The sequence below is a fragment of the Nycticebus coucang genome, chromosome 19 (genome assembly GCF_027406575.1).
Source record: "Nycticebus coucang isolate mNycCou1 chromosome 19, mNycCou1.pri, whole genome shotgun sequence".
NCBI classification, from domain to species: Eukaryota; Metazoa; Chordata; class Mammalia; order Primates; family Lorisidae; genus Nycticebus; species Nycticebus coucang.
In genome coordinates, this window is record NC_069798.1 from 67461994 (window position 1) to 67484500 (window position 22507).

The 22507-nt window shown below is 42.0% G+C and overlaps 1 protein-coding gene across 3 annotated transcripts in view; it reads right to left on the reverse strand.

Moving 5' to 3' along the window:
• Positions 1-2091: 2091 nt before the first annotated feature.
• The window catches only part of FBXO15 (F-box protein 15), a 50970-nt gene continuing 30554 nt past the window's right edge, over positions 2092-22507 (reverse strand). For all 3 annotated transcript variants that reach the window (XM_053571929.1, XM_053571925.1, XM_053571926.1), the window contains 2 exons: positions 6582-6706; positions 2092-2461 (listed from right to left, as the gene is read on the reverse strand). In XM_053571929.1, the coding sequence (XP_053427904.1) occupies positions 2195-2461; positions 6582-6706 (392 nt within the window). In that variant the 3' untranslated portion in view covers positions 2092-2194. The remainder of the gene's footprint in view (positions 2462-6581; positions 6707-22507) is intronic.

Genomic DNA, 22507 nt, shown 5'->3' on the forward strand with positions numbered 1-22507 from the left:
GAGGAGTGTTCTATTGAATACTGCCTGTCATGATCAAAAGGACCAAGGTCATAATAGTCAAGACCGATGAGCTGGTCCAGGGCTAAAGAGGAAGTCCAGCCAACGCGACCCCAGTCCTGATCCCTGTACTGTGAGGTGGCTATTGGGACAATGGGCAAAACTTGAATGGGAGTCTAAATAATGGGATAATAGTTGACCAAAGCTAATCCCCTAATAGCAACGGCTATGTCTGCGGTATGACAAGAAAAGAAATATGATCAAAGGTATTCAGGGAAATGGACATCAGTTATTTGAACGGTAGTTGTATAATTCTTTAAGGATGTTTTAAAAGACAAAAGCTAAAAAATGAACAATGAATATCAAACTGACCCCCTTGATTTAAAAAGTGTGTTGTCCTTTAGGAAATTGGAGAAAGGCATTATAAATGGCCTACCAGAGGGTGCGGTACGACTCATGCAGACTGGGGAACTGAAATACCAAGGTAGATTGGTTAAACTGCTAATGATTAGAAAATTCTGCTCACCAAAACATCTACACCAGAGTAAATCCTTTTCCTGTAAGATTATTTCCTGCTATTGCAGCCCAATTCATAATTGCTAAGTCATGGAAAAAGCCCAAGTGCCCATCGATCCACGAATGGATTAATAACTTGTGGTATATGTACACCATGGAATATTATGCAGCCTTAAAGAAAGATGGAGACTTTACCTCTTTCATGTTTATATGGATGGAGCTGGAACATATTCTTCTTAGTAAAGTATACCAAGAATGGAAGAAAAACTATCCAATGTACTCAGCCCTACTATGAAACTAATTTATGGCTTTCATATGAAAGCTATAATCCAGTTATAACCTAAGAATAAGAGGAAGGGGGAGAGGGAGGGGAGGGAGGGGGGAGGACGGGTGGAGGGAGGGTGATTGGTGGGATTACACCTACGGTGCATTTTACAAGGGTACATGTGAAACTTAGTAAATGTAGAATATAAATGTCTTAACACAATAACTAAGAAAATGCCAGGAAGGCTATGTTAACCAGTGTGATGAAAATGTGTCAAATGGTGTATAAAAAAAAAAAAAAAAGATTATTTCCTGCATATCTTGGCCCATTTCTCTTCCTCTCACCTCCAACAACCCCTGGCCAAGAGAACACACTTGTGCTTCCACAGGGACGCCCCCACCTCCCCATCCTCCTGCTCCCATCCAGCCCCTCCTCCATGTGAAAACTACACATCCAACAGGCCATGCGCACTAATGACAGTAGGGGCAGTTAGAGAGAAGTTTTTCATCTATATTCTGCTTTACGTATACTTATATAAATCTATCACCTTGTATATAGAAAGAAAGTAAAACTTCTTTTAAGAGATGAGGTCTCGCTCTGTCGCCCAGGCTGCAGTGCAGAGGGAACACAACCATGCTTGCTCCTCTGTGCATCCTCGACAGCCGACCTCACACCACAGTGGCACAGCTGAGTGGCTACGGCAGACACCACATATCCCACAGGGCCTACGCTGTTATCAGGCCCCTTATAGAAAAGGGTACTAACACCTGCTTCAGGGAAAATTTTATATTTGTTTTATGTTTATAAAACAAAATTTATATTTATTTACATTTCCATTTATAAAACAAAACTTGTATTTTTATAAATGCTTTATAAGGAATAAAAAATTGAGTTCTTAAAGTAAAAACACTATCATTAAAATAAAAAAAATTCAATAGGACTTTAAAACAAAATTGAAGGCAATATTCCAAAAAGCAGAACAAAAGACTAAAAGATAGAAAACAAGATGGAAAAAATGAGATTTCAGAGAATCAATCCAGAAAAAACAATAGTTCATTAGTAACAGAGAAAGTACTGCCAGATTAAAAACAAAATCCAGAACTCATGTATGAAAATTCTTAGGTTAAAATGACTCATAATGAATGTAAAGACCAACTTACATCATCCTGTGATTTTAAAGTGCCAGGAGAGTCAATTTGCACTGGACTGCACTATTCATGTGGTTTTTAAAAATAACTTAATCACTCAAACATCAACTTAAAAATGACCCACAAATCATAATTTCTAATATGAAATAAGAAGGAAGCAAGCAGACAACAGCATATACTTTATTTTAACTTCTAACCAAGAACAAAGCTAGGCAGTCCAAAATAAACAGCTACATAGCAACACTAACTTGCCACCTACTGCTAACTTTTAGTATTTTGTCCCAAACCAGTGGTTTATTTTCCCTATGCTAAGGTAAAGGACCAGGCTGACGACAAAGAACTCTTCCGTCTCCTCGATCCACACCAGCTCCACATGCACCCGTCCTTCCGTGTCCACATAGTCCACACAATACGTCTGCCCCAGGAAACGGGGGCCATCAGAGGGCGTGGTAGGTCTCATGCAGACTGGGGAACTGAAACACCAAAAGGGTCTCCCATATTCATCCAAGAGAGTTATGTCCATTATGAAACAGCTCTACAAAATAAAACAGAGATTTACAAGTGTAAGGAGAAATGGCCAACTCGACCTGATTTTCACAGAAAAATAGGACTCTGTGTAAAACTGAAATACTGCGTGAGGCATCAAAATCCACAAAACTATTATTGGTATTTCATGGTCTATCTTATCTTCTAGACTACGATTAGGGTTGCATGTATCTTATCACCTAATATTCATTCTCATTCAAATATTCTCTGAATACAGTTTAAAATTCAGAGCCAAGATGGCAGAGAAGTGTATAATAAACATGGAACTAACATTTGGTCTAGAGGCGGCAGGTGCCACAAAAATACACCAACTGTGGCCCAGTTCTCCAGCTGGCTCCTCACTGCCACCAGTAGCCCATCCCTGCCCATCTGGTAGAAAACCAGCTGCTTCACTCGAGGGGCAGAATCTCAGCCCCTCCCCCTTGCTGTCATATGCCAACCTTCTGCCCACCCCTTACTTCCAAGACATTGGCCCAGTCTCGCTGTCTCTCTCTTACCTGCTCCCAAAGATCACCAAATCTGAGTGACTCCAACACCCATGGGAGCCCCCATGGAGCCACTGATACCCTGGACTCACAATTCCTGAGCTACACAACCTCATGTTCTCCTCCTCAACTTCTCCTCAGTCATTTGTTCCAGTGAGATCTCCAGACACGGCTCCCAAAGTCAACACCTCAGGCCCCTCTTTTCTAACCATGGCTTTTCATCTTCCACTTACTCATTCAATGACTTCCTCTATGCCTACACTTCAGGATTGCTCAGTATTTTCACAGAAGGGGAGAAACAACCTCCCTCAGACCCACAGCCCCTCACTTACTCCTCCCTTTCTAGACAGACCCCTCCCAAGCTGTCCTCACCTGTTCGTCCATTTCCTGAACTCCTAACCACTCCTCACTCCACTCCAGCCCAATACCCTTCCTCTAACACAGGGGTCCTCAACTTTTTAAACAGGGGGCCAGTTCACTGCCCCTCAGACTGTTGGAGGGCCAGACTATAGTTTAAAATAAAAACAAACTATGAACAAATTCCTATGCACACTGCACATATCTTATTTTGAAGTAAAACAACAAAACAGGAACAAATACAATCACACCGCCTCGTGGCCCACAGGCCTTAGTTTGAGGACCCCTGCTCTAACATTTGACTCAAAGGTCTCTTTGTAGGACACTACATCCAGTGAACACTTGTTAGCCTCCATCTCAGCAGCTTTTCACATTGCTCACCACGGTTTGAAAAACTGTCTCCCCAAAATGCTTCCAGACCAAACCACATGGTAGCCTTCTACCACCCCCACTGTTGGCTTCCTCACAGCTTGGTTCTAAGCCCATTTTCACCAAGCATAATCACTCTGCCTAAATGGACAGAGCAGCTGTCCTTGGACTCTGCCTAAATGGGATTCATCTACAACGTAAGCTATCACCAAGGTGCCAGCAATTCCCAGAAGTATATCTAAGCATATCTCTAGGCTGAACCTCTTTTCCAAGTGCCTACTCCACATCCTGGGTGTCAGCAGCAGCCAAGTTGAGCATGACTAATCACCCCAGAGAGTCTCTCCCAGGACTTCCTGTTTTAGGGACTGATGTCATCCCTGTTGACCATCCAGCTGTATACACCTAATCCTGGGTGTCATCCCAGGCCCCTCCTCCTGCTCACCCTCCACATGTAAGACATCACAGATTCTTTTTGCTCCCACCTCCTGACTGTCCTTCCAGTTGACTTACCTTTTCCCATTCCCATTGCCACTGTCAGATTCCAGGTGCCAGGGCCTGAATGTTTGTGCCCCTCAGAATTAATGTATTATAACTTAATCACCAATGTGATGATGTCAGAAGAGGACTTTTGAGGGTGATTGGGTCATGGGAAAGCACCCTCATGAGCAGAGTTAATGCACCAATGAAAGAGACCCTAGAGAACTGGAAGGCGCCATCCATGAACCAGGAAGATGGCCCTCGGCAGACATAGCATCTGCTATCCTTAGACTTCCCAGCCCCCAGACTCAGAGCAGCTGTCCTTGGACTTCCTAGCCCCCAGGCTCCAAGCAGTAAGTTTCTGTTATTTAGGCACCTCCCAGCCTATGGTATTCTGTCACAGTAGCCCACATGGACTAAACACCAAGTTACCTTTCTTCCCTAAGGAGCCATGACCGCAGCCGTCAGATTGTCCTCCCCGACCATTCTCATCCATTCTCCATATTCAGAAGACAAACCATTGGTGCAAGTCTGATTATGTCATCCACAGCTTGAAACCCTATGACAGCTTCCCACTGTTCTGCCTGTCCCATGTCACCACACACGACATTACCCCCATCATCTGTGCTCCTCACCACACGTGATGCCCTCTGCCATCTGTGCTTCAGCCACTCCGACCACTCACTCCCTTGAACATGCCACATTCCCACCTGACAAAAGACTGCCCAGTCTCCCAGTCCGAAAGTGCTCCTTTCCAGCTTCTCTCTCTCCATCTCTGGATTCAGAGTCAGTGAGATATCAGCACCTCGGAAGCTTGAGGGCAATTCTAGGGACCTCATTTAAGTAAAATCAGAATATCTGTCCTTTTGTGACCAGTTTATTTCACTTAGCATAATGTCCTCTAAGTTCTTCCATATTACAGCATGAATCAGGATGTCTTCCCTTTTTAAAGCTAAATAATTGTATGGACAGACAATGGCACTTTATTTATCTGTGGAAGGACACTGGGGTTTCTTTCACTTTTTGGCCACTGTGAATAATGCTTCCGATGTGAGCTATCTTTTAACATGTTCTGTGCACCTGACACTAATCTAAGAAGTTTCCATGAACTATTTTATTAAACTCTTAACACCACTAATAGGTAGTGTCCAGGATAAAATCTTTCTCCATTTACCTCTTTTACCTGTATTTGCCACAACTTATGCCCTACATTAGTGCTCCATTATTGCAATTTAAATGTTCATTCCTACATAGCAGGATGAACTGAGCATCTGTATATCCTTGCTTTTAGAAGTGATTACTAACCACTATAGCCACAAGTGCTGATCATTTGCACCTGAGTATGAACAAGTCACAGCGTCTTGATTCAAAAAAGGTATACCTTAGAAAAATTTAGAAGCAAAAATATTCCAAAAATATGTGCACCTGACACTAATCTAAGAAGTTTCCATGAACTATTTTATTCAACTCTAACACCACTAATAGGTAGTGTCCAGGATAAAATCAAACAGCCATGTCACAGGAGGCTGATTCCACAGGTTCCTATGACTATGAAAATCCTTTTCATCCCACAAAACAAAGACGGAGAATGATGAGAACCAGGTGTAGCCACCGACACAAGGTCCTCAGAAGAAAACAAACTGTGTGAGAACATCTCTCCTCTCTTCCCTCCCCCATCCCTGCTAATTCCCAACCCCTAAATCAACTCCCCCAACCTGGTGGCTAGTTTTTATTATACTTAGCTGCTCAAGGAAATACCTATATCTTGGAACAAGAACTTACAACTGCAACAAACTTTAAATTGGCATATGAGTGATGGAGATGTTCTGAGCAGATGCTACTTGCCTGGTCCCACCTTCAACTCCATACACACACAAGGCCTTGGTGGGGGGACACTGTCCAGAAACACTGCTGTAGGCTCCCTTCCCCTCCTCCTCTACCACACGCAGGGAAAACAACCGGCAATCAATAAGCACTGACAAATGAATTCACTGTCAAAGGCTGAGAGCAGGTGCACAGTCCTTCAGAAACCAGGAAGATAAACCCTGAACTTTAAGGGAAGCATAATATATAGATATTATCAATAGACTTTTTTTTTTTTGAGACAAAGTCTCACTCTGTCACTCAGGCTACAGAACTGTGGCATCAGCCTAGCTCACGGCAAACTCAAATTTCTGGGTTCAAGCCATCCTCCTGCCTCACCCTCCCGAGTAGCTGGAACTATATGTGCCCACCACAAAGCCCAGCTAATTGTTCTGTTTTTAGTAGAGATGGGGGGTCTCAGTCCTGCAGGAGTTTTCCTGAACTCAAGGGAGTCATCCTCTTGCCTTGGCCTCCCAGAGTGCTGAGATGACAGGCATGAGCCAGACAAAAGACTTTATTATACAGAAACCATGTTGCTTGAAGAAAACTGTTTTTTACCTTTATACAGCCATCAAAAATATTAGTTCTCCAAGAGAAGCCAACTTTTCCAATGAGAGGTAAGTGTTCTCTGTCATTTTTAAAATTTATGATAATGAGTTTCACATATCCATTTTCAATGATTCCTGAAAGGAAAGTAAGATTTTTTAAGTTAACTATATATACCAGTATGAAACAACCAACCCTCTGCAGGGCAGCAGCTGTGGAAGGATGGCTCTACCTGCTAGGGACTGGCTTCACCGGAGGGGATAGCACTGGCTTCACCACAGGGGGACAACGCTGGCACAGAGAGATGCCCTCTAGCTTGAGGCCAGAGCATGAGGTCTGTACCCCAGAGACAGAAAAATTAACATGTGCTCCAGCAAAACGACACCAAAGGTGAGTGGGGAGGACAGCAGGGGACAGCCTGCATAGCCCCCATCATGCTGGAAAAACTGTGCAGACCCAAAGGTTCTTCTGACTTGGTTAAGCCAACAGCAATAGAAACAAAACCAGAATTACCAAACTAAAGAAAGCAGAGACAGAAATGGCAAAAAAGGAAACAGAATGGGAGGAAGCAAGAAGAAAGCTGCCCCAAGAAGTGCGGGATTAGAGAGCAGGCAAACTGGAGGAGGTGTGGGAGGAGCCCCGCCGCTGCACAGCCACTCTGCACGCACTTACAAGTGAGTGACAGCCTGCAGCCAACCCGGGCCCTCCCCCTGGCCTGGCTCAGAGCTGGCATCAGCAACCCCACGCTGCTCAGGCCCTGGATGCCCACGCTGCACCTGCCCTGCTCGCTTAGGCCTCTGGGGAGGGGGCACCTGCAGCACTGTCCAGCCTCCCTGTCCCACTTTAGCATACTCTGTAAAGCAGCTATCAAGAGTGGTAACACAGTGGCATCCTCACACCTATGCAAGATTTCTCTGGAGACAGACACCTGAATGAGGATTAAGGCATCAAAGAGATGGAAAAAGAGTGGAGAAGAGCAATGCACTCTGGCCCTATTTTGGTTGTTTCATGGCACAAAATCAAACCAAAGCGAAGTTTCCTTGAGAGCCAAAACACTGTTCCAGAAATTCCACACAGTGTGCTCCTATTCGGTGCAGCCAAAAGGTTAAAGCTAATGCTTCCCGGGGGGGCTATTTTGTGACAAAATGATGCACTTTAAGCAAGACAGACCATCAGAGGCAGTGTTTCCAGCCCTAATGGAAGGGTTCCCAGCCCCCACCGCCATACTGCTGCCCTCTGAGTCTCGTTTTTGTTCCAAGGACACAGGCAGCCCACGTTTTCTTCTCTGCTGCTGAGTAATTAGCAAGAACTGTGTGGCTCTCTCTCCACTCTCCCTGGGAGTAGAAATGAGTGCCAAATGCCACCAGCCCTTCCCAGGCAACTGTTCTACCATCCCCGGCAGGGACCGACAGAGACAGGGAGGAAGTCTGTGAAAGCCAGGCTGCAGCGGAGGCGCGGTAATGACATTCCGCATGGACCAGATGTGACTGCTCCGCTGGGCGTGGCACACAGTCATGTGTACCATTGAGAGAGAGAGACCTCCGACTGGCAGGGCAAAGACAGATGGGTGTGCAGACAGCCAACGGCACGCACAGAAAGCAGGACATCACTGTCCACGCGGCTCGTCCACAGGACACTGCTGCAAACCAACAGAATCTGATGGCAATTGTCTGAGCTAATAAACATGTGACCCTTGTAGGAAGCAACAACTGTTGTCATTCTGTGATGACCAAATATTCTCCCCTTCAGAGCAAGTATTACACTTCCATCTCAAAAGGTCGGAGCTCCTTCCGCCGACCTCTCCAGCCACTTCTATCTGAGAGAGAGAAAAGGCTCCACTCCTCCTGCACTGAAGCAGCCTGCACCCGGCTGACGCAGGGGAGTGTGCACGGGCAACCCACGGGCACTACTGAGCAGTCATCCCACACACCACGCACTGGGTTACACGCATCCGGTACAGCAGCTTAGAAGAATACTTTTTAAAAATACATTAAAATAATACTACTTAACTAGGTGTTAAAATTTTGTGAATTCTCAGATGAGAAAACAGACGCAGAGAGGGCAACAGTACCTTGCCCGAGGGTATACCACTAAGCAGAAGCAAAGTGCAACCCTGCCTGTGCTGTGTCAGGAGTCTGTGTTATAACGGATTAAAACAAACACAAAGCAGAGGAGCAGAGTCACCTGTGAGTTTACACACTAGCAATGTATCATGTAGATTTGAACTCATTAAGCTTCGTTTTCATGTTACTACCAATAGAGAAAAACCTATTTACCAATTAGCAAATAAGATACACTGGGCAACCACTTAAGGCTTCCCAAAATTTTGGATAATGTCTCAGTCTGTGAGTCCCATGCTCACTGTCTCTCCTTCCAACCTTCCTTATAACCAGGTCATGAGTGACCAGATTTCTAGACTCACTTGTCCCAGAAACCCAGAGGCAGAAGTGAGCACTGCACACAGGCACAGCCCTCTGCTGACACTCGCAGGGGCAGAGGGCCTGTCGCCTGGGCTGGTGGGGCAGAGCTCTGGAGTCCACCCTTGTGTACAGAACAGTGAGCGTTCACACGAGAAGCCACACAGAGCCGCTCTCCACATGCACACACAAACACAGGGTCTGGCTCTCTTGAGGAGACTCGTAAAAGTAGCCTGTCTTTATCAGATTCCGGTGCTCCTTAACCTGTTCAGAATGAATTCTTCCCTTGGAGACTCTAACTTTAACCTACCAATACAATAAGACCATCCACAAAATGCAACAAAATCAATGTGCAGCTCACTATCTTTGGCTCCTGGTGACACTACCTATGAGCATGGCCTTAGCCTCACAGAGACCTCATTCCAAACCTATCTACTGGCTACACAACCATGGTCAAGTTCCAAACTGAGTAAAATATGAATACAAATAGCACTCGATACGGCTCTGTGAGTAGTAAAGGTACCAATAATAATTTTTTTTGACCTCAGATGACTTTATTATCTATTTTAGGTTACATAAAATAATTAAAATGTTTTCATTTATTTTTGTTTAATTTTTTCTGAGTATATTTTTCTGTATTAAATCATAACTGTGCTTTAATGCATTTATGGGGAACAATGTGCTGATCTGATAAACAATGTGGAATGCTCACATCAAACGGATTAACATAACCATCACCTCGCTTACTAATTTGTTGTGGTAAGACATTTATACTTATTCTTAATAGTTTTGAAATGTACCATTGCATAAATATTAACACCACAGAACAGAAGATTATACATGCTAAGCACTCCACAGGCATCATTTCAGTAACATTCCCCGTACGTATTGAGCCAAGTCCACTGCCAGGCAAAAAGCCCATCTTGTACCAGAAGACTCAACATTGTTAAGATGTCCATTTACCCACACTGATGGCTAGAGTCAATGAGATCACAACCATAATCCCTATATTTTAAAACAACTGGAAGAGACATTAAGAAAAACTGCTTACTTACAACTAAAACCTTTGAGATTCAAAACAATATATGGTATATATAATCAAGTTAAAAGGCAAAAAGACAAAATGGAGAAAATAACTATAACAAATACAGCACATGTAAATCTTGTAAACATTTAAAATAACAGAACCAATCAAGCACGAATACTGAATATTCAATTAGAGAAGAAATATAAAAATGGACAATTGCAGCACCATAGCACCAAGCATGTTACAAGCGCTTTTTATTACCTCATTTTAACTCTTGCAATGCTTTACAAAGTGGGCTTTAATATGATCCGTATTTCACCAGCAAGAGCACTGTGGTAAGTGACCAAGGACACACAGATAGTAGAAGGTGGTGCTGAAGTAGGATCCTAAGGAGATGCACCTTTAACAGCTGGAGATATGGTCACTGAGTAACCACAAGCCTCTGTTTTTTGTTTTTTTGTTTTTTTTGTAGAGAAAGAGTCTCACTTTATGGCCCTCTGTTGAGTGCCGTGGCCTCACACAGCTCACAGCAAGCAACCTCCAACTCCTGGGCTTAAGTGATTCTCTTGCCTCAGCCTCCCGAGTAGCCCACAAACCTCTGTTACAGTCAATTTTTTATAGTCAACCTAACTTACAAAGACATATGAAAATTTAAAATAACAGATGTCATTTTCACCTCTCAGATCATCGATATTTTTTCAAAATAGTGTTCATGATAATAGTGCTACAATCTCATGGAGTTCTACTGAGCCATTAAAAAAAAAAGGTGAACTAATACCTTTCATAACAACTTGGATGGAACTGGAGGCCATTCTTCTAAGTTTGTTTTTGAAAAAACAAACACCACCTGTACTTACTTGTAAATTGGAACTAACTGATCCACACCCATGTGCACATCTGGTAGTAAACTTCAAAAGAAAGTGAGCAGGTGACAGGGGGCAAGAGAGGAGAGGTAAATTCACACCGTCCCAGTGAGGGGCATGCCTGTAACTTTGATTCAAACCGCATAAAAGCAATTTACTTAACCAAAACATTTGTACCCCCATAATATTCTGGGGAAAATATAATGCTACAATTGTGGAAAACGGAAATCTAAATGTGCAACATAGGGAGTGGGTCAATAAATCTTAATAAAAAAATAACAGAAGAGCATACAACTCTGCAAAATCACATTTTCAAAGACTATGTAGTGACATTGGAAAACATGATGTAATATGGAAAGGAAAAAGAATATAAAATTGTTTACATAATGTTCTCCACAGACATGAAAAGACCAAAATTTAAACAATGTCTTTAGGTGATAATCTGTTGCTTTATAAACACATACATATCTTCAATTTTCAAATCTCATAATAAAAGAGACATTAGTTTATTTTAGTTTTGTTTCATTTTTAATTGGCAAACAATAACCGCATATGCAAAGGGTACAAAAAAATGCATACACGATTTAAGAAAGAAAAACACTGCATTAAAACTGTAACACTCGAGTCACGTGTGATTTCTGCAATTATAAGAGATGCTCAAATGTGACCTGTGTTCGCCTTTCGTCCATGGTACATTTTGAGTATTACAATTTTAGTATAGCTTTCCTTTCTCAAAACGTGTATATAGTTTTGGGGACCCTCTACCTATGTAGAAGACAAGGTGATATTCCAAGAAAAAAAAAAAAAAAAAAAACAGGAAATCTATCATTTGCAACATGGAAATTATGTTATGTGAAATAAGCCAGGCAAGGAGAGAAAAATATCTTAAGATCTCACATGTGAAATCTTTAAAAGTTGAAGTTATAAAAGATATTTGCTTTAGAAAATATTTTTATAGCAACTCAAAAAGGCAAATGTCATTTCCCATTTTCATTCTATCGCAAAAAGCAATGGAAGTCACCACTTCATCCTACCTAGTAAAAAGCTGAACAAACTCAAAAGTCAACAACTCCGGTTAGATCCATAAGAGAAGTGGAGCCACAGGACAAACCCTTACCCCCAATTACAGAGACAGACGAGAGGATACAGGGAGTCACAGCTCAGAGGAGCAGAGGGCGCCACGGGACAAATGCAAGGCAGAGGACCTGAGCTGTTACGGAGGCACTGCCCAGGCTCAGGGTGGACCAGGCTCAGAGTTAAAACCTTCCGAGGCCTCATCATTGGGAGGGAACCCAAACTTTTCTGAGTTTTATCTCTAGGAGATTGACGCGGTTCTCACAATGAATCTTGGGAAAAACTGCCTCCTTCTCCTGGCAGGGAGAAGGAGAAGGAACCGTTTTGAAATATATCTGAGCATTCTATTCTTCTTAACAAGGCCTGTTCTGAAAAGAAACTAACCAGAGCCTAACTTCCCTGGGCTCTATCAGGCCTGACCTACCTGACTGAAGGGAAAAACCCAACTCCAGCCCCTTCCGGCCATCTTGCACCACCCAAGTGGTGGGAAGGAGCTGAAAGACACCTGTGAAGTTCACAGTCCAGGGTCACAGACTCACTCACAGACTGAGACCTCATCATAAGACCAGAGAACACTTACAAAGGCCTATTTTCTGCAGTTCCTTTCCCCTAGTGCACAATGTCCGTGCACACGAAGAGGCAGCTGGAGATGGAGCAAGCATTGCAGCTAGGCTCAGCTGCGGCAGAGATGGAGGGGTTATTAGAGTTGGGTTTAAAATGACTGTGATTAATATGCTAAGGGATCTTTGAATTAAGAAGACATCAGGCAAGGCTAGATGGGCAATGTAAGCAGAACGATGGAAATTCTGAGAGAGTATAAAAATAAACGCCAGAGACTAAAACCACTGTAACAGAAATGACGGATGCCTTTGAAGGGTTTGTCAGCAGCTGGATACAGCTGAGGAAGGAATCTCTGAACTTAAGGATATCTCAATATAAGCTTCCAAAATTGAAAAGCATAGAGAAAAAAATACTGGGGAAAAAATAAGAACAGAATATTCAAGAAAAGAGAGAAAGGAACAAAAGAAATATGTGAAACAACAATGACTGGGGATTTCCCCAAATTAAAGGCAGACAGCAGACACAGATACCCTGCTTGGAGAACACGGCAGGGGTGGACACCAAGGCGCGCGACTGTCAAACTACAGAAAATCAAAGATACACCTTAAAATTCTGGAAAAGGGCCACCTTACCTATAAAGGAGCAAAGACAAGAATTATATCTGACTTCTTCTCAGAAACTATGCAAGCAAGAAGAAGGTGGACAGAAAAAAACCACCAACCCACAATTCTCTACTCTGTAAAATTATCCTTCAAAAGTGCAAGAGAAATAAAGACTTTCTTGGAAAAACAAAAATTGAAGGGATATGTTGCCAGTAGATCTTGCGAAAAATGTTAAAAGAAGTTCTTTAAAAAGAATTAAAATGATATAGGTCTGAAACTCAGATCTACTTGAAGAAATAAAAAATATAGAAGGGGTAAGTGAAAGTGAAATAAAAACTTTCACTTTTTTTAACGGATCTGACAGATAACAGTTTGTACAAAATAATAATGTACATATTTTTCTTCATGTATTAGTGAAAATATGGCAATGATACAAGGGATGAGAGGAAGGGATTAGGGTTAGTTTATTATCATAAGACACCTGCACTACCCATGAAATAGTACAGTGTTATTTGAAAGTGGAGTTGGATTAGTTGTAAATGTGTATAGCAAATTCTAAAGCAACCACTTACAAATGTTTAAAAAGAAGTAAGACGGATGTGCTGAGAAGGAAGAGAATGAAATCATATAACGTGCTCAATTAAAATCACAAAAAGCAGAGAAAGAGTGGAAGGCACAAATAGGAATAAAGAACAATGGTAACAAATAGGAAACAATAATAAATATGGTAGATATCAATCCAATTACATCAGTAATCACTTTAAACATCAATGGTCTTAATATACCAATTAGGAGACAGAAATGATCAGAGTTGGTGAAAAAATAAGACCCAACTATATGGTGTCTACAAGAAACCCACACATTGGTTAAAAGTAAGTAGTTGAAGAAAACATATCATGGTAACACCAAGTAAACAAAAGTGGAGGTTAGCTATATTCATTTCAGACACACCAGACCTCAGAGCAAAGAAAATTATCAGGGATAAGGAGGGGCATTTGATAATGATAAAGGGATCAATTCTCCAAAAAAGATATAACAATCCCTGGGCGGTGCCTATGGCTCAGTGAGCATAGGGTGCCAGCCCCATATACCAAGGGTGGTGGGTTCAAACCTAGCCCCGGCCAAAACTGCAACAGAAAAATAGCCGGGCATTGTGGAGGGCGCCTGTAGTCCCAGCTACTCAGGAGGCTGAGGCAAGAGAATTGCCTAAAAACCCGGAAGTTGGAGGTTGCTGTGAGCTGTGACACCACAGCACTCTGAAAGTGATAAAGTGAACCTCTGTCTCTAAAAAACAAATAAATACATAAATAAATAAATAAATAAAAGATATAACAATCCCTTATGTGTGTGTGCCTAACCAGACAACACTGAAGTATCTGAGGCAAAAGCTAATAGAACTGAAATAAATAAATAAATAAATCCACTATTATAGTCAGAGACTTCAATATCCCTTTATCAGAAATAGATCCAGCAGGTAGCAAACCTGTGATCCAAAAATCACACTCCCTGGCATTCACCTAAAGGAGTTAAAAACGAATGTCCATAGAGAAACCTGCACACAAATGTTATAGCAGCTTTACTCATAATGGCCAAAACTTGGGAGCAACTGAGCTATCCTTCAGGAGACGACTACACAAATAAACTACATCCAGACAATGTAATGTTACTCAGCACTAAAAAGACCTGAACTATCGGGCCACGAGAAGACATGGAGAAAACTGAAATGGTCCCACTAACTGAAAGAGGCCAGTCTGAAAGCCGATAGACTGTACATGCCCAAGTGTACGACATTCTGGAAAAGACCAAACAATGAAGACAGTAAAAAGACCAGTTGCCAGGGTTTAGGAAGGAGGGAAAGATGAACAGATGGGGAACAGAGGATGTTTAGGGTAGAGAAACTATTCTGATATAACACTATTAAATCTTATGGTGGATACATTTCATTAAAATTTTTCCAAACCCTTAAAATGTATACCACCAGGAGGGAATCTTCAACAGTGGATTTTGGGTGGTTATGAAGTGTCAGTGCAGGTTCCCTGGCTGTAACAAACATCCCCCTCTGGTTGGAGATATGGATAATTGGGGGCACTGTGCATGTGTGGAACAGGGCTTATGTGGGAAATCTCTGTCCCTTCCTCCCAGTTTTGCTGTGAACCTAAAACTTCCCTATAAAACAAAGCCTACTTTGAAAAGAGTTCAAATGACAGCAGTAGCGTATTTTGTTATTTAAATATTATTTTCTTTTAATATTAATATTACTCTCCCTTTCAGTACTGATACTGAAACACTAACACACTATGCAAAACCTTTTTCCTTCAGCTTCTGAAATTGGTAATAATTAGCTTGATACAAAGATCAAATAAATATACATTTCTTCATACTCTGCATTGCTGATGAGGGCCTTCGGCAAGCTTGACTTACACTGGAATGTTCTCTGTCTTCTCTGTCACTAGGCTGTATCATAATCACATCACAGCACTAATGGACAGTTATGCAGAGAAGTGTTCACACAGTGGGCTGGAGACTGCATGTACTTGGAAGGGTCTAGGATCTTGGATTTCCAGAGCTTTCTCTACCCCACTACTCCCTAACCAATGAGGGAGGTTCTTTCTGCCTAAACAGCACACGATTTGAGGTCAGTGCTGAACAGCCTCTTTCCTTCTGGAGTCTGGAATCTTGGTAATGCCAACCCGAGACTGCCCATGTGACCAGCCCGCAGTTAAAAACCCCAGGCGCTGAGTCTCTCACAAATTCTAATAACAGTTACCTAATGGCATGAGACATTTCACTTGTGTGGTGACAGGCCAGAGCATTCCTAGAGAAATTAAGTGCATTGTGTGTGACACCACAGGGAAAGGACTCCAGGAAGCTCTCGTGGATTTCCTGTGACTTCAGCCCATGCACTTTTTCTCTTTGCTGACTTTTTCCTTTCCATGTTAAGTCTGAGCCATGAATACACCACCATTCTGAGGGCTGAAGTCCTAGTGCGTCACTGAAATGGAGTCAGTTCTTGGGGACCGAAAGCCAACAGTTCACTTACATTTCCAAAAGAAAAGAAAACCCAGGAGGCACTTTCAAACGCACCTGAGTTCCCATTTACAAATTACTCCTTCAGTATTTCCTTTACAGTTGATCCCTTCCTCCTCCTTATTCATCATAAATCAAGTTCACGGTAGCAAAATATTTCTTCCCCTAAGCTTCCTTTTAGCCTCATGTTAGTGGCAATACACAAAAAGGCAGGAAGAAAATAGGTGCAGGTTCAGAGATCAAAAATGTTTCTTTGAAAACAGATTAGATGGATCCTTTTAAAAAATTCTCAAAACAGCCAGGACCTGTCAAAGTGGCAGAAGGCATAAAAATACAAAGAAAAAACTTCCCGGGTTCCGAGAAGAAGGAGTCAAATAAACCTGTGAGGAAAGAAGAAAGGAGACACATCCTCTTCATTCGCCATCAGGTAGGGCACAGAGGCAGGAAAACCTGGACACTGCTTCTCACTGAGGGAGAATAATGTCTAGAAACATGACAATGTATTAGGAAACCAGCGGACCTGGGCTCCTCTCCACCAGAAGAGAACATGCTCAGTCTGAAAAGCAAGGAAGAGACAGAAGCAGACAGGACATAGCTCCACAGCCGGGAGCTGAGCCCACTGGAGACAGAGCAGCTCATGGCCAGGAGGAGCCTCCCTGCACCCCACAGCCCTGGCTGAGCAGGTGTGCCGGGTAGCCAGGGAGGTGATGCCATCCCGAGTATTCACCAAGTCAGCACATGTGACTCGGGAACCATACCCCAGGCACCCAGAACTAACTAGGTGCTTTTGGCTTGTTTTTAGTAATAGACACTGGGTGGGGGGATGGGGGGGAGGATCAAACGACCTTGTAGAAAAGTACAGGGGACAGAGTTAAGAAAATAGAACAAAGGGATATTTTGTTCAGAGAAAATATTGTGACCAAGAGGTAGACAGCATTAAATTGCCAGAACTACTCAGAATACCTCACTGGGATTGTTCTGTCTGAAAATAAACATATCACAAATCCTTTCACTATCTGTATTCCTGCGTATTCTATTTGAGAACTCCTTACAGTCAATGTCAGGTTAATCATTCTACATGATGCATTATAATACATCCTAACACTCTGAACAATACATAAATACCTTTTAAAGGATAAGGACATACACAGATGTACGGATAAATCAGGATGCAATTAAAAAATAGCTACTAATTGCTTTTCTTTGAGTCTGAACATTTATCAGAATATAAATACAGGATTTATGCATATAAAGATAATTTAACAGAAGAATATGAACTGCATAAGATGCAAAGGTGTTTTGCTCCAGCTACTCTCCCAGGTATGTAGCCCTTCGATGACACCAGGTAATAGTAACTTTCTCTGTTACCAAGTTCAGAGCATGTCTAACACCTGCTGAGCCAGGCCCCTCCCACTATTCATTTTCAAATGTCAATCAAGACCTGAATGGTGACCACACAGGTGTTTGCTTTATAATAATCTGTCTTATGCATTTTGATGAGTGTCATTATACAATACAAAGAGGATTAATTACAAAAAAAAGAGAGAGAGAGAAGCAAGGGAACAGTACAACGTGTATGATGGTGGTTCCCTCTGGCAGGAAGAGACACAGAGGCAGCCCCAAAATCTGAGGCGATGGTCTATTTCTTAAACTTTGTGGTAGTTGCATTTTTTTTATTGTTTTTCTATAACCTGTATACATATGACACACAGAAAAGATTATCTCATAATTAAAATTTTAAAGCAAATCTTCTCAGCCATTTCCTATGCATATATATTTATGTTTCCAATTGGATTTGAGAATCGACTTTGCAAGTTTAATAATAAATTCCCTTTGGAATTTTGTAACAGGATTACAATGGCTTTGTGGACTAAACTGGTACATCCACAGAAGTCTTACTCAAAGATACACTCCTGGAAAAGGCTCTACAAAATGACCAAATGCAGCTCTGTTTACAAATTGTGTGCCATTTAAAGTGTTCTCCTTCCATGCCACATGGTCCCCACCCTGGCCTGGACCACCCCCACTAACCTGTCTGGGCACTGCAACTCACCGCTTTATGCCCACCCCAGAGACCCCAAGCACCCCGAGTGCTGCTCCTCCCAGCCTGTGCCCCTGCCCGGCTCTCCAAGCTTCTCTGCCCTCAACCTCTGGAGGGCAGAACCCGTGCCTGAGGCACGTCTCCTGCATTCAGTAACTCATTGTTCATGAGTGATCCAAACAAATGAACCACCCTTTCCTTCCTGCCCCGCCCTCCAGACTGGCTTTTTAGCGTCAGGCCAGAGTCCTCAGGTCTCATGGAGGACAAACACAATATGGGGCTGCCTAAATTCCAGGGACATGATGATAAAACATTTTATTCTTGATAGGGAGAAAGTGTTTTTAAAAATAGGGGCAAAGTGCTGTCCTCCCCAACTGCAATGACATAGCTGAAATGTACTAAATATACCACATGGTACCACAAGAGAGTTAGTTACTCAAAAACTGCAGAGGACATTCCCTTTGTACTTTCAAGATGTTAGAAAGACACTCTGATGACAACAGCGCCCTCTGCTGATTCTCAATAGCAAAGCTATGTGAAGAGGAAATGCTGGAGTCTGCCTGAGAGGTCATCTGGGTTGTTATCAAGTCTTCTTACAGGGGAAAAAAACCAAAGACTCAGTTTCCCATCCTCCTTCATCTAACTTAAGCTCTTACACGTCGTAACAATCACATAACCTTCGATGGGGATTATCAGCATTAACACAAAGTGGTTTAAATGTACTTTGACAAGTCATCAGAGAAGCCCAGCCGTGCCCACACTCACAACGCCCACACTTTGTGAAGACAGTTAGTCTCACATACAAGAAGACATACTCTAAAAGCACATCTTTACAACGCAAAAATATAGGAAGTGTACAGTGATACCTTGGAATCCACACTTAGTCCATTCCAGAACCCCGTTCAAGTTCCAAATCATTCAAGTTCTAAGACAATTTTTCCTCCTTTAAAATAATAAAAACTATATTAATTCATTCTTGGGTCCCACAAACTCAAATTTTCAAAATGATCTTAACAGTAAAGATACTGGATTTTAAGGTAAAATATTAACGAATAATATTTGAATAAAAATGTAAATTAATAAAATTAAAAATATACAAACCTAAAAACATAAAGGCCTGTTTTATCACAATTGAACACCTGGTTGGAAACATATCCCTCACTGTTCATAAATTCCTTAAACTCCTTTATAAACTTTTTTGCTGGGCTGAGTGCCACAGCTCAGTGTTTAAAGCACCAGCCTTGCATAGTCACCCAGGCCTACTTAACAAAAAAAAAAAATCTTTTTTGCTGATTCCAAATTATTGATCCCAGTCCTTAAAGTTTTCAAACCACTCCCTACTGGCTTTCAATGCCTCCTTTTGAGCACTAGTATCAGGAAGGCTTCACACTAATCATTGTGGAGGACCTCTGCTTTCTCACAAATTATCGTCTCAGAAATCACACTACCAGCCACTTGTTTTTCATTATTCTAAACTAAGAGGAGTTTTTCCATCTCTTCTATACTTTTCTATGTCCTAGAGGTCAAGATCATAACCCCTTTCACCACATCAGCTGCTTTGAGAGCTTCCTTATTTTTCAAAATCTTACAGTCGATGTAGGCATCCCCAACATAGCAGCAAGATCAGCCACACGTGTACCACTTTCCTGCTTCACGATAAGACCTTTCTTCACTTCACCCGCAGGTCTAACAGCTTTCTCTTACTCTTATTTTCCTCACCACACATTTTAAGACCCAGGGTGAATACACTTAGTTGTTATTATATTAAAAACACACACACACACACACACATCCAAAACAAAAGCATAAAATTAGCAGCAAAACACAAGACACAAAAGCATAAAATTAGCAGCAAAAATCACATAAGATGTTTTCACTATAATCAATTTCCCACAATGAACTGAATGGGGTGCACGGGCGGCCCGAGCACTGGGAAAAGGTACACACAAAACACACCAACAACATGCTGGGTGCTCAGATTCCAACACAGTGCTGGAACTTCAGGTAAAATGTTCTGGAATTTTTCATTCAGATTCCAAGTTGTTCAAGTTCTGAGGTGTTCAAATTCTGGGGACAACACTTTTTAGAAATCCAGGCATTTAACACTCTCAGCACTAGAGCTCCATGGCCCAAGTGTAGGCTGGACCTGCCTATGCCGGCTTTGCAGAATGAGGGGAGCGAGGAGTCACGTCAGCAGCCTCACTCTTCACCAGTAACAGGGGAGAGAGATCAGAGCACCTATCTCAAGGCTTGCTGTGAAGATTAAGTTTAATCATTAATATAAGTATGAAACATTTGACAAGCACTCATAATGACACTCATAAATGTTCTCTATTGCTATTCTATCATCATTATTAACAGCATATTTTAGGTATGAAGGATGCAATATAAAACTTAATCAAGATTAGGCTGTGTTTGTTTAGAACAAGGAAAAGTAGGTCATTTTCTCTGCAGTTCTAAATAGTCCTCAGACAGACCTACCCTGTTTCCCTGAAAATAAGTGTCTTATTTTAAGGTGTGCTCCCAAAGATGCGCTAGGTCTTATTTTCAGGGGACGTCTTATCTTTCCTGTGAGTAGGTCTTATTTTCGGAGGATGTCTTATTTTCGGGGAAACAGGGTAGCAACTAACCCTCAAAAACAGCAACCAGACTGATCCCACCTGTATGTGTAGAAATGTTAACAAACGTAGAAAGAGAGGTGACAAGACAAACATGGCAAAAATGTTATAACTTGGTGTATTCTACATAAAGGCTATACAGGAATTATCTGTATTTTTGCAATGTGAAATTATTTCAAAAGAAAATTTTTTTACATTTTAAATGTAACAAGTGTCTTGAAAGCAATTTTTACAGATTTTTTGGTAAACTGGGAAAACTATCTTTTATAAACCATGTCAGATAAGAAGTTCCTGATTTCTACCTTGTAATGAAAGGATGAGATAAACACTTAGTATCTATATTCAGATTTCAAGGAACTTTTACAGGTACAGAAAAACCTACTCCGCCAAAGAACAAAGTTGTGGAGCTTTTCCTTTGTAGAGCGACAGGTGCACACTGAATAACTTTAGAAGGGGGGGCTGTGATACCCCTCTTCTGAGCTGTAAGCAAAGGAAATGAGGCAGCAGTGAGGAGGGGCTGCAGAGGCCACTCTGAGTCTAGGAGGCAGCTGAGACCCAGGCCTGAGCAGCCCTTGAAGCCTCCCGGACCCTGAAAGACAAGATGAGGGCAAATTGTCACTCTCCTCCCCGGAGAGGTCCAGCCACTAGCTTCATCCAGCAAGGAGACTGATGGCCCTGCAGCTCTGCCCTGCAGCATCCAAGCTGCGCCTTCTCCTCTAGAGGCGACAGAGAATGGTGAAAGCTTTGACCAGAAAGCTCCGGACTGATGCAGCTGAGAATCCTTCAGCTAAGGATACAGGAGAACTTTAAGGAAATGGAACATTTAGCTAAGAGCCTTTTGACCGTGTGCTCTTTGGCTCAGGTGCATGTCTATTATGTGCCAGGTGCTGATTCTCTCATTCTCAGAGACAGTCTTGAACAAAACAGGCAAAGATACTGCCTTGCAGAGCTTACTTTCCTTAAATATGATAAATAAGATTGAACAGTATGGCAGTGCTATGGAGGAAATTCAAGCCAGGAAGCTTCACCTAAGATTCACATGCACAACTGATATAATTCAGAAAAAGAGTTCTGAAATTGCTTTGAAAGGTGGATTATGTGCTGGCGTCTGTGCACAGCTTCCCAAGGAGAGCACTTCAAAGGTGACCATAGTGATTGATATTCAGCAATGAGGTGTGTAGCACTTTTTCTAGGACGAGTTCACGAACTTAATTGTCTGACCTTGTACTCTCCAAATCATTCTGTAAGATCAGCAGTGGCTTGAGATCAAAACCACAAAAACACATTATAAAACAACGGGAAGATATAATGGAAGAGAAGGAATAAGATTAAACACCTAATAAACGTCTTAGTAAGAAATGTGCAAAACCAGCACAAAGGAAATTTTGAAACTCCCTAAACGAGGCAAAGTACTTTTCAACAAGTTGAAAGACATTCCACATTCTTGGATGGGACAATTCAACAACAGAGATGCTGATTCACCTGAGATTAATATGTACATTTGACATAATTCTAATAAAAAAAAAATGAGAAAAGCACATGAAAACCTAGAAATCTTCCTGAGCCACAAAGCAAAGACGAAGCCTCTGGAGTGTACCTGCAGGGCACAGAACCAGCCTGAAGTCGACCACAGACCAAGGCGGGCAAGGTTAGTAGCTTCAGGAAGAATGTCTATAACTTTATCATAAATGATGAAATAAATACATAT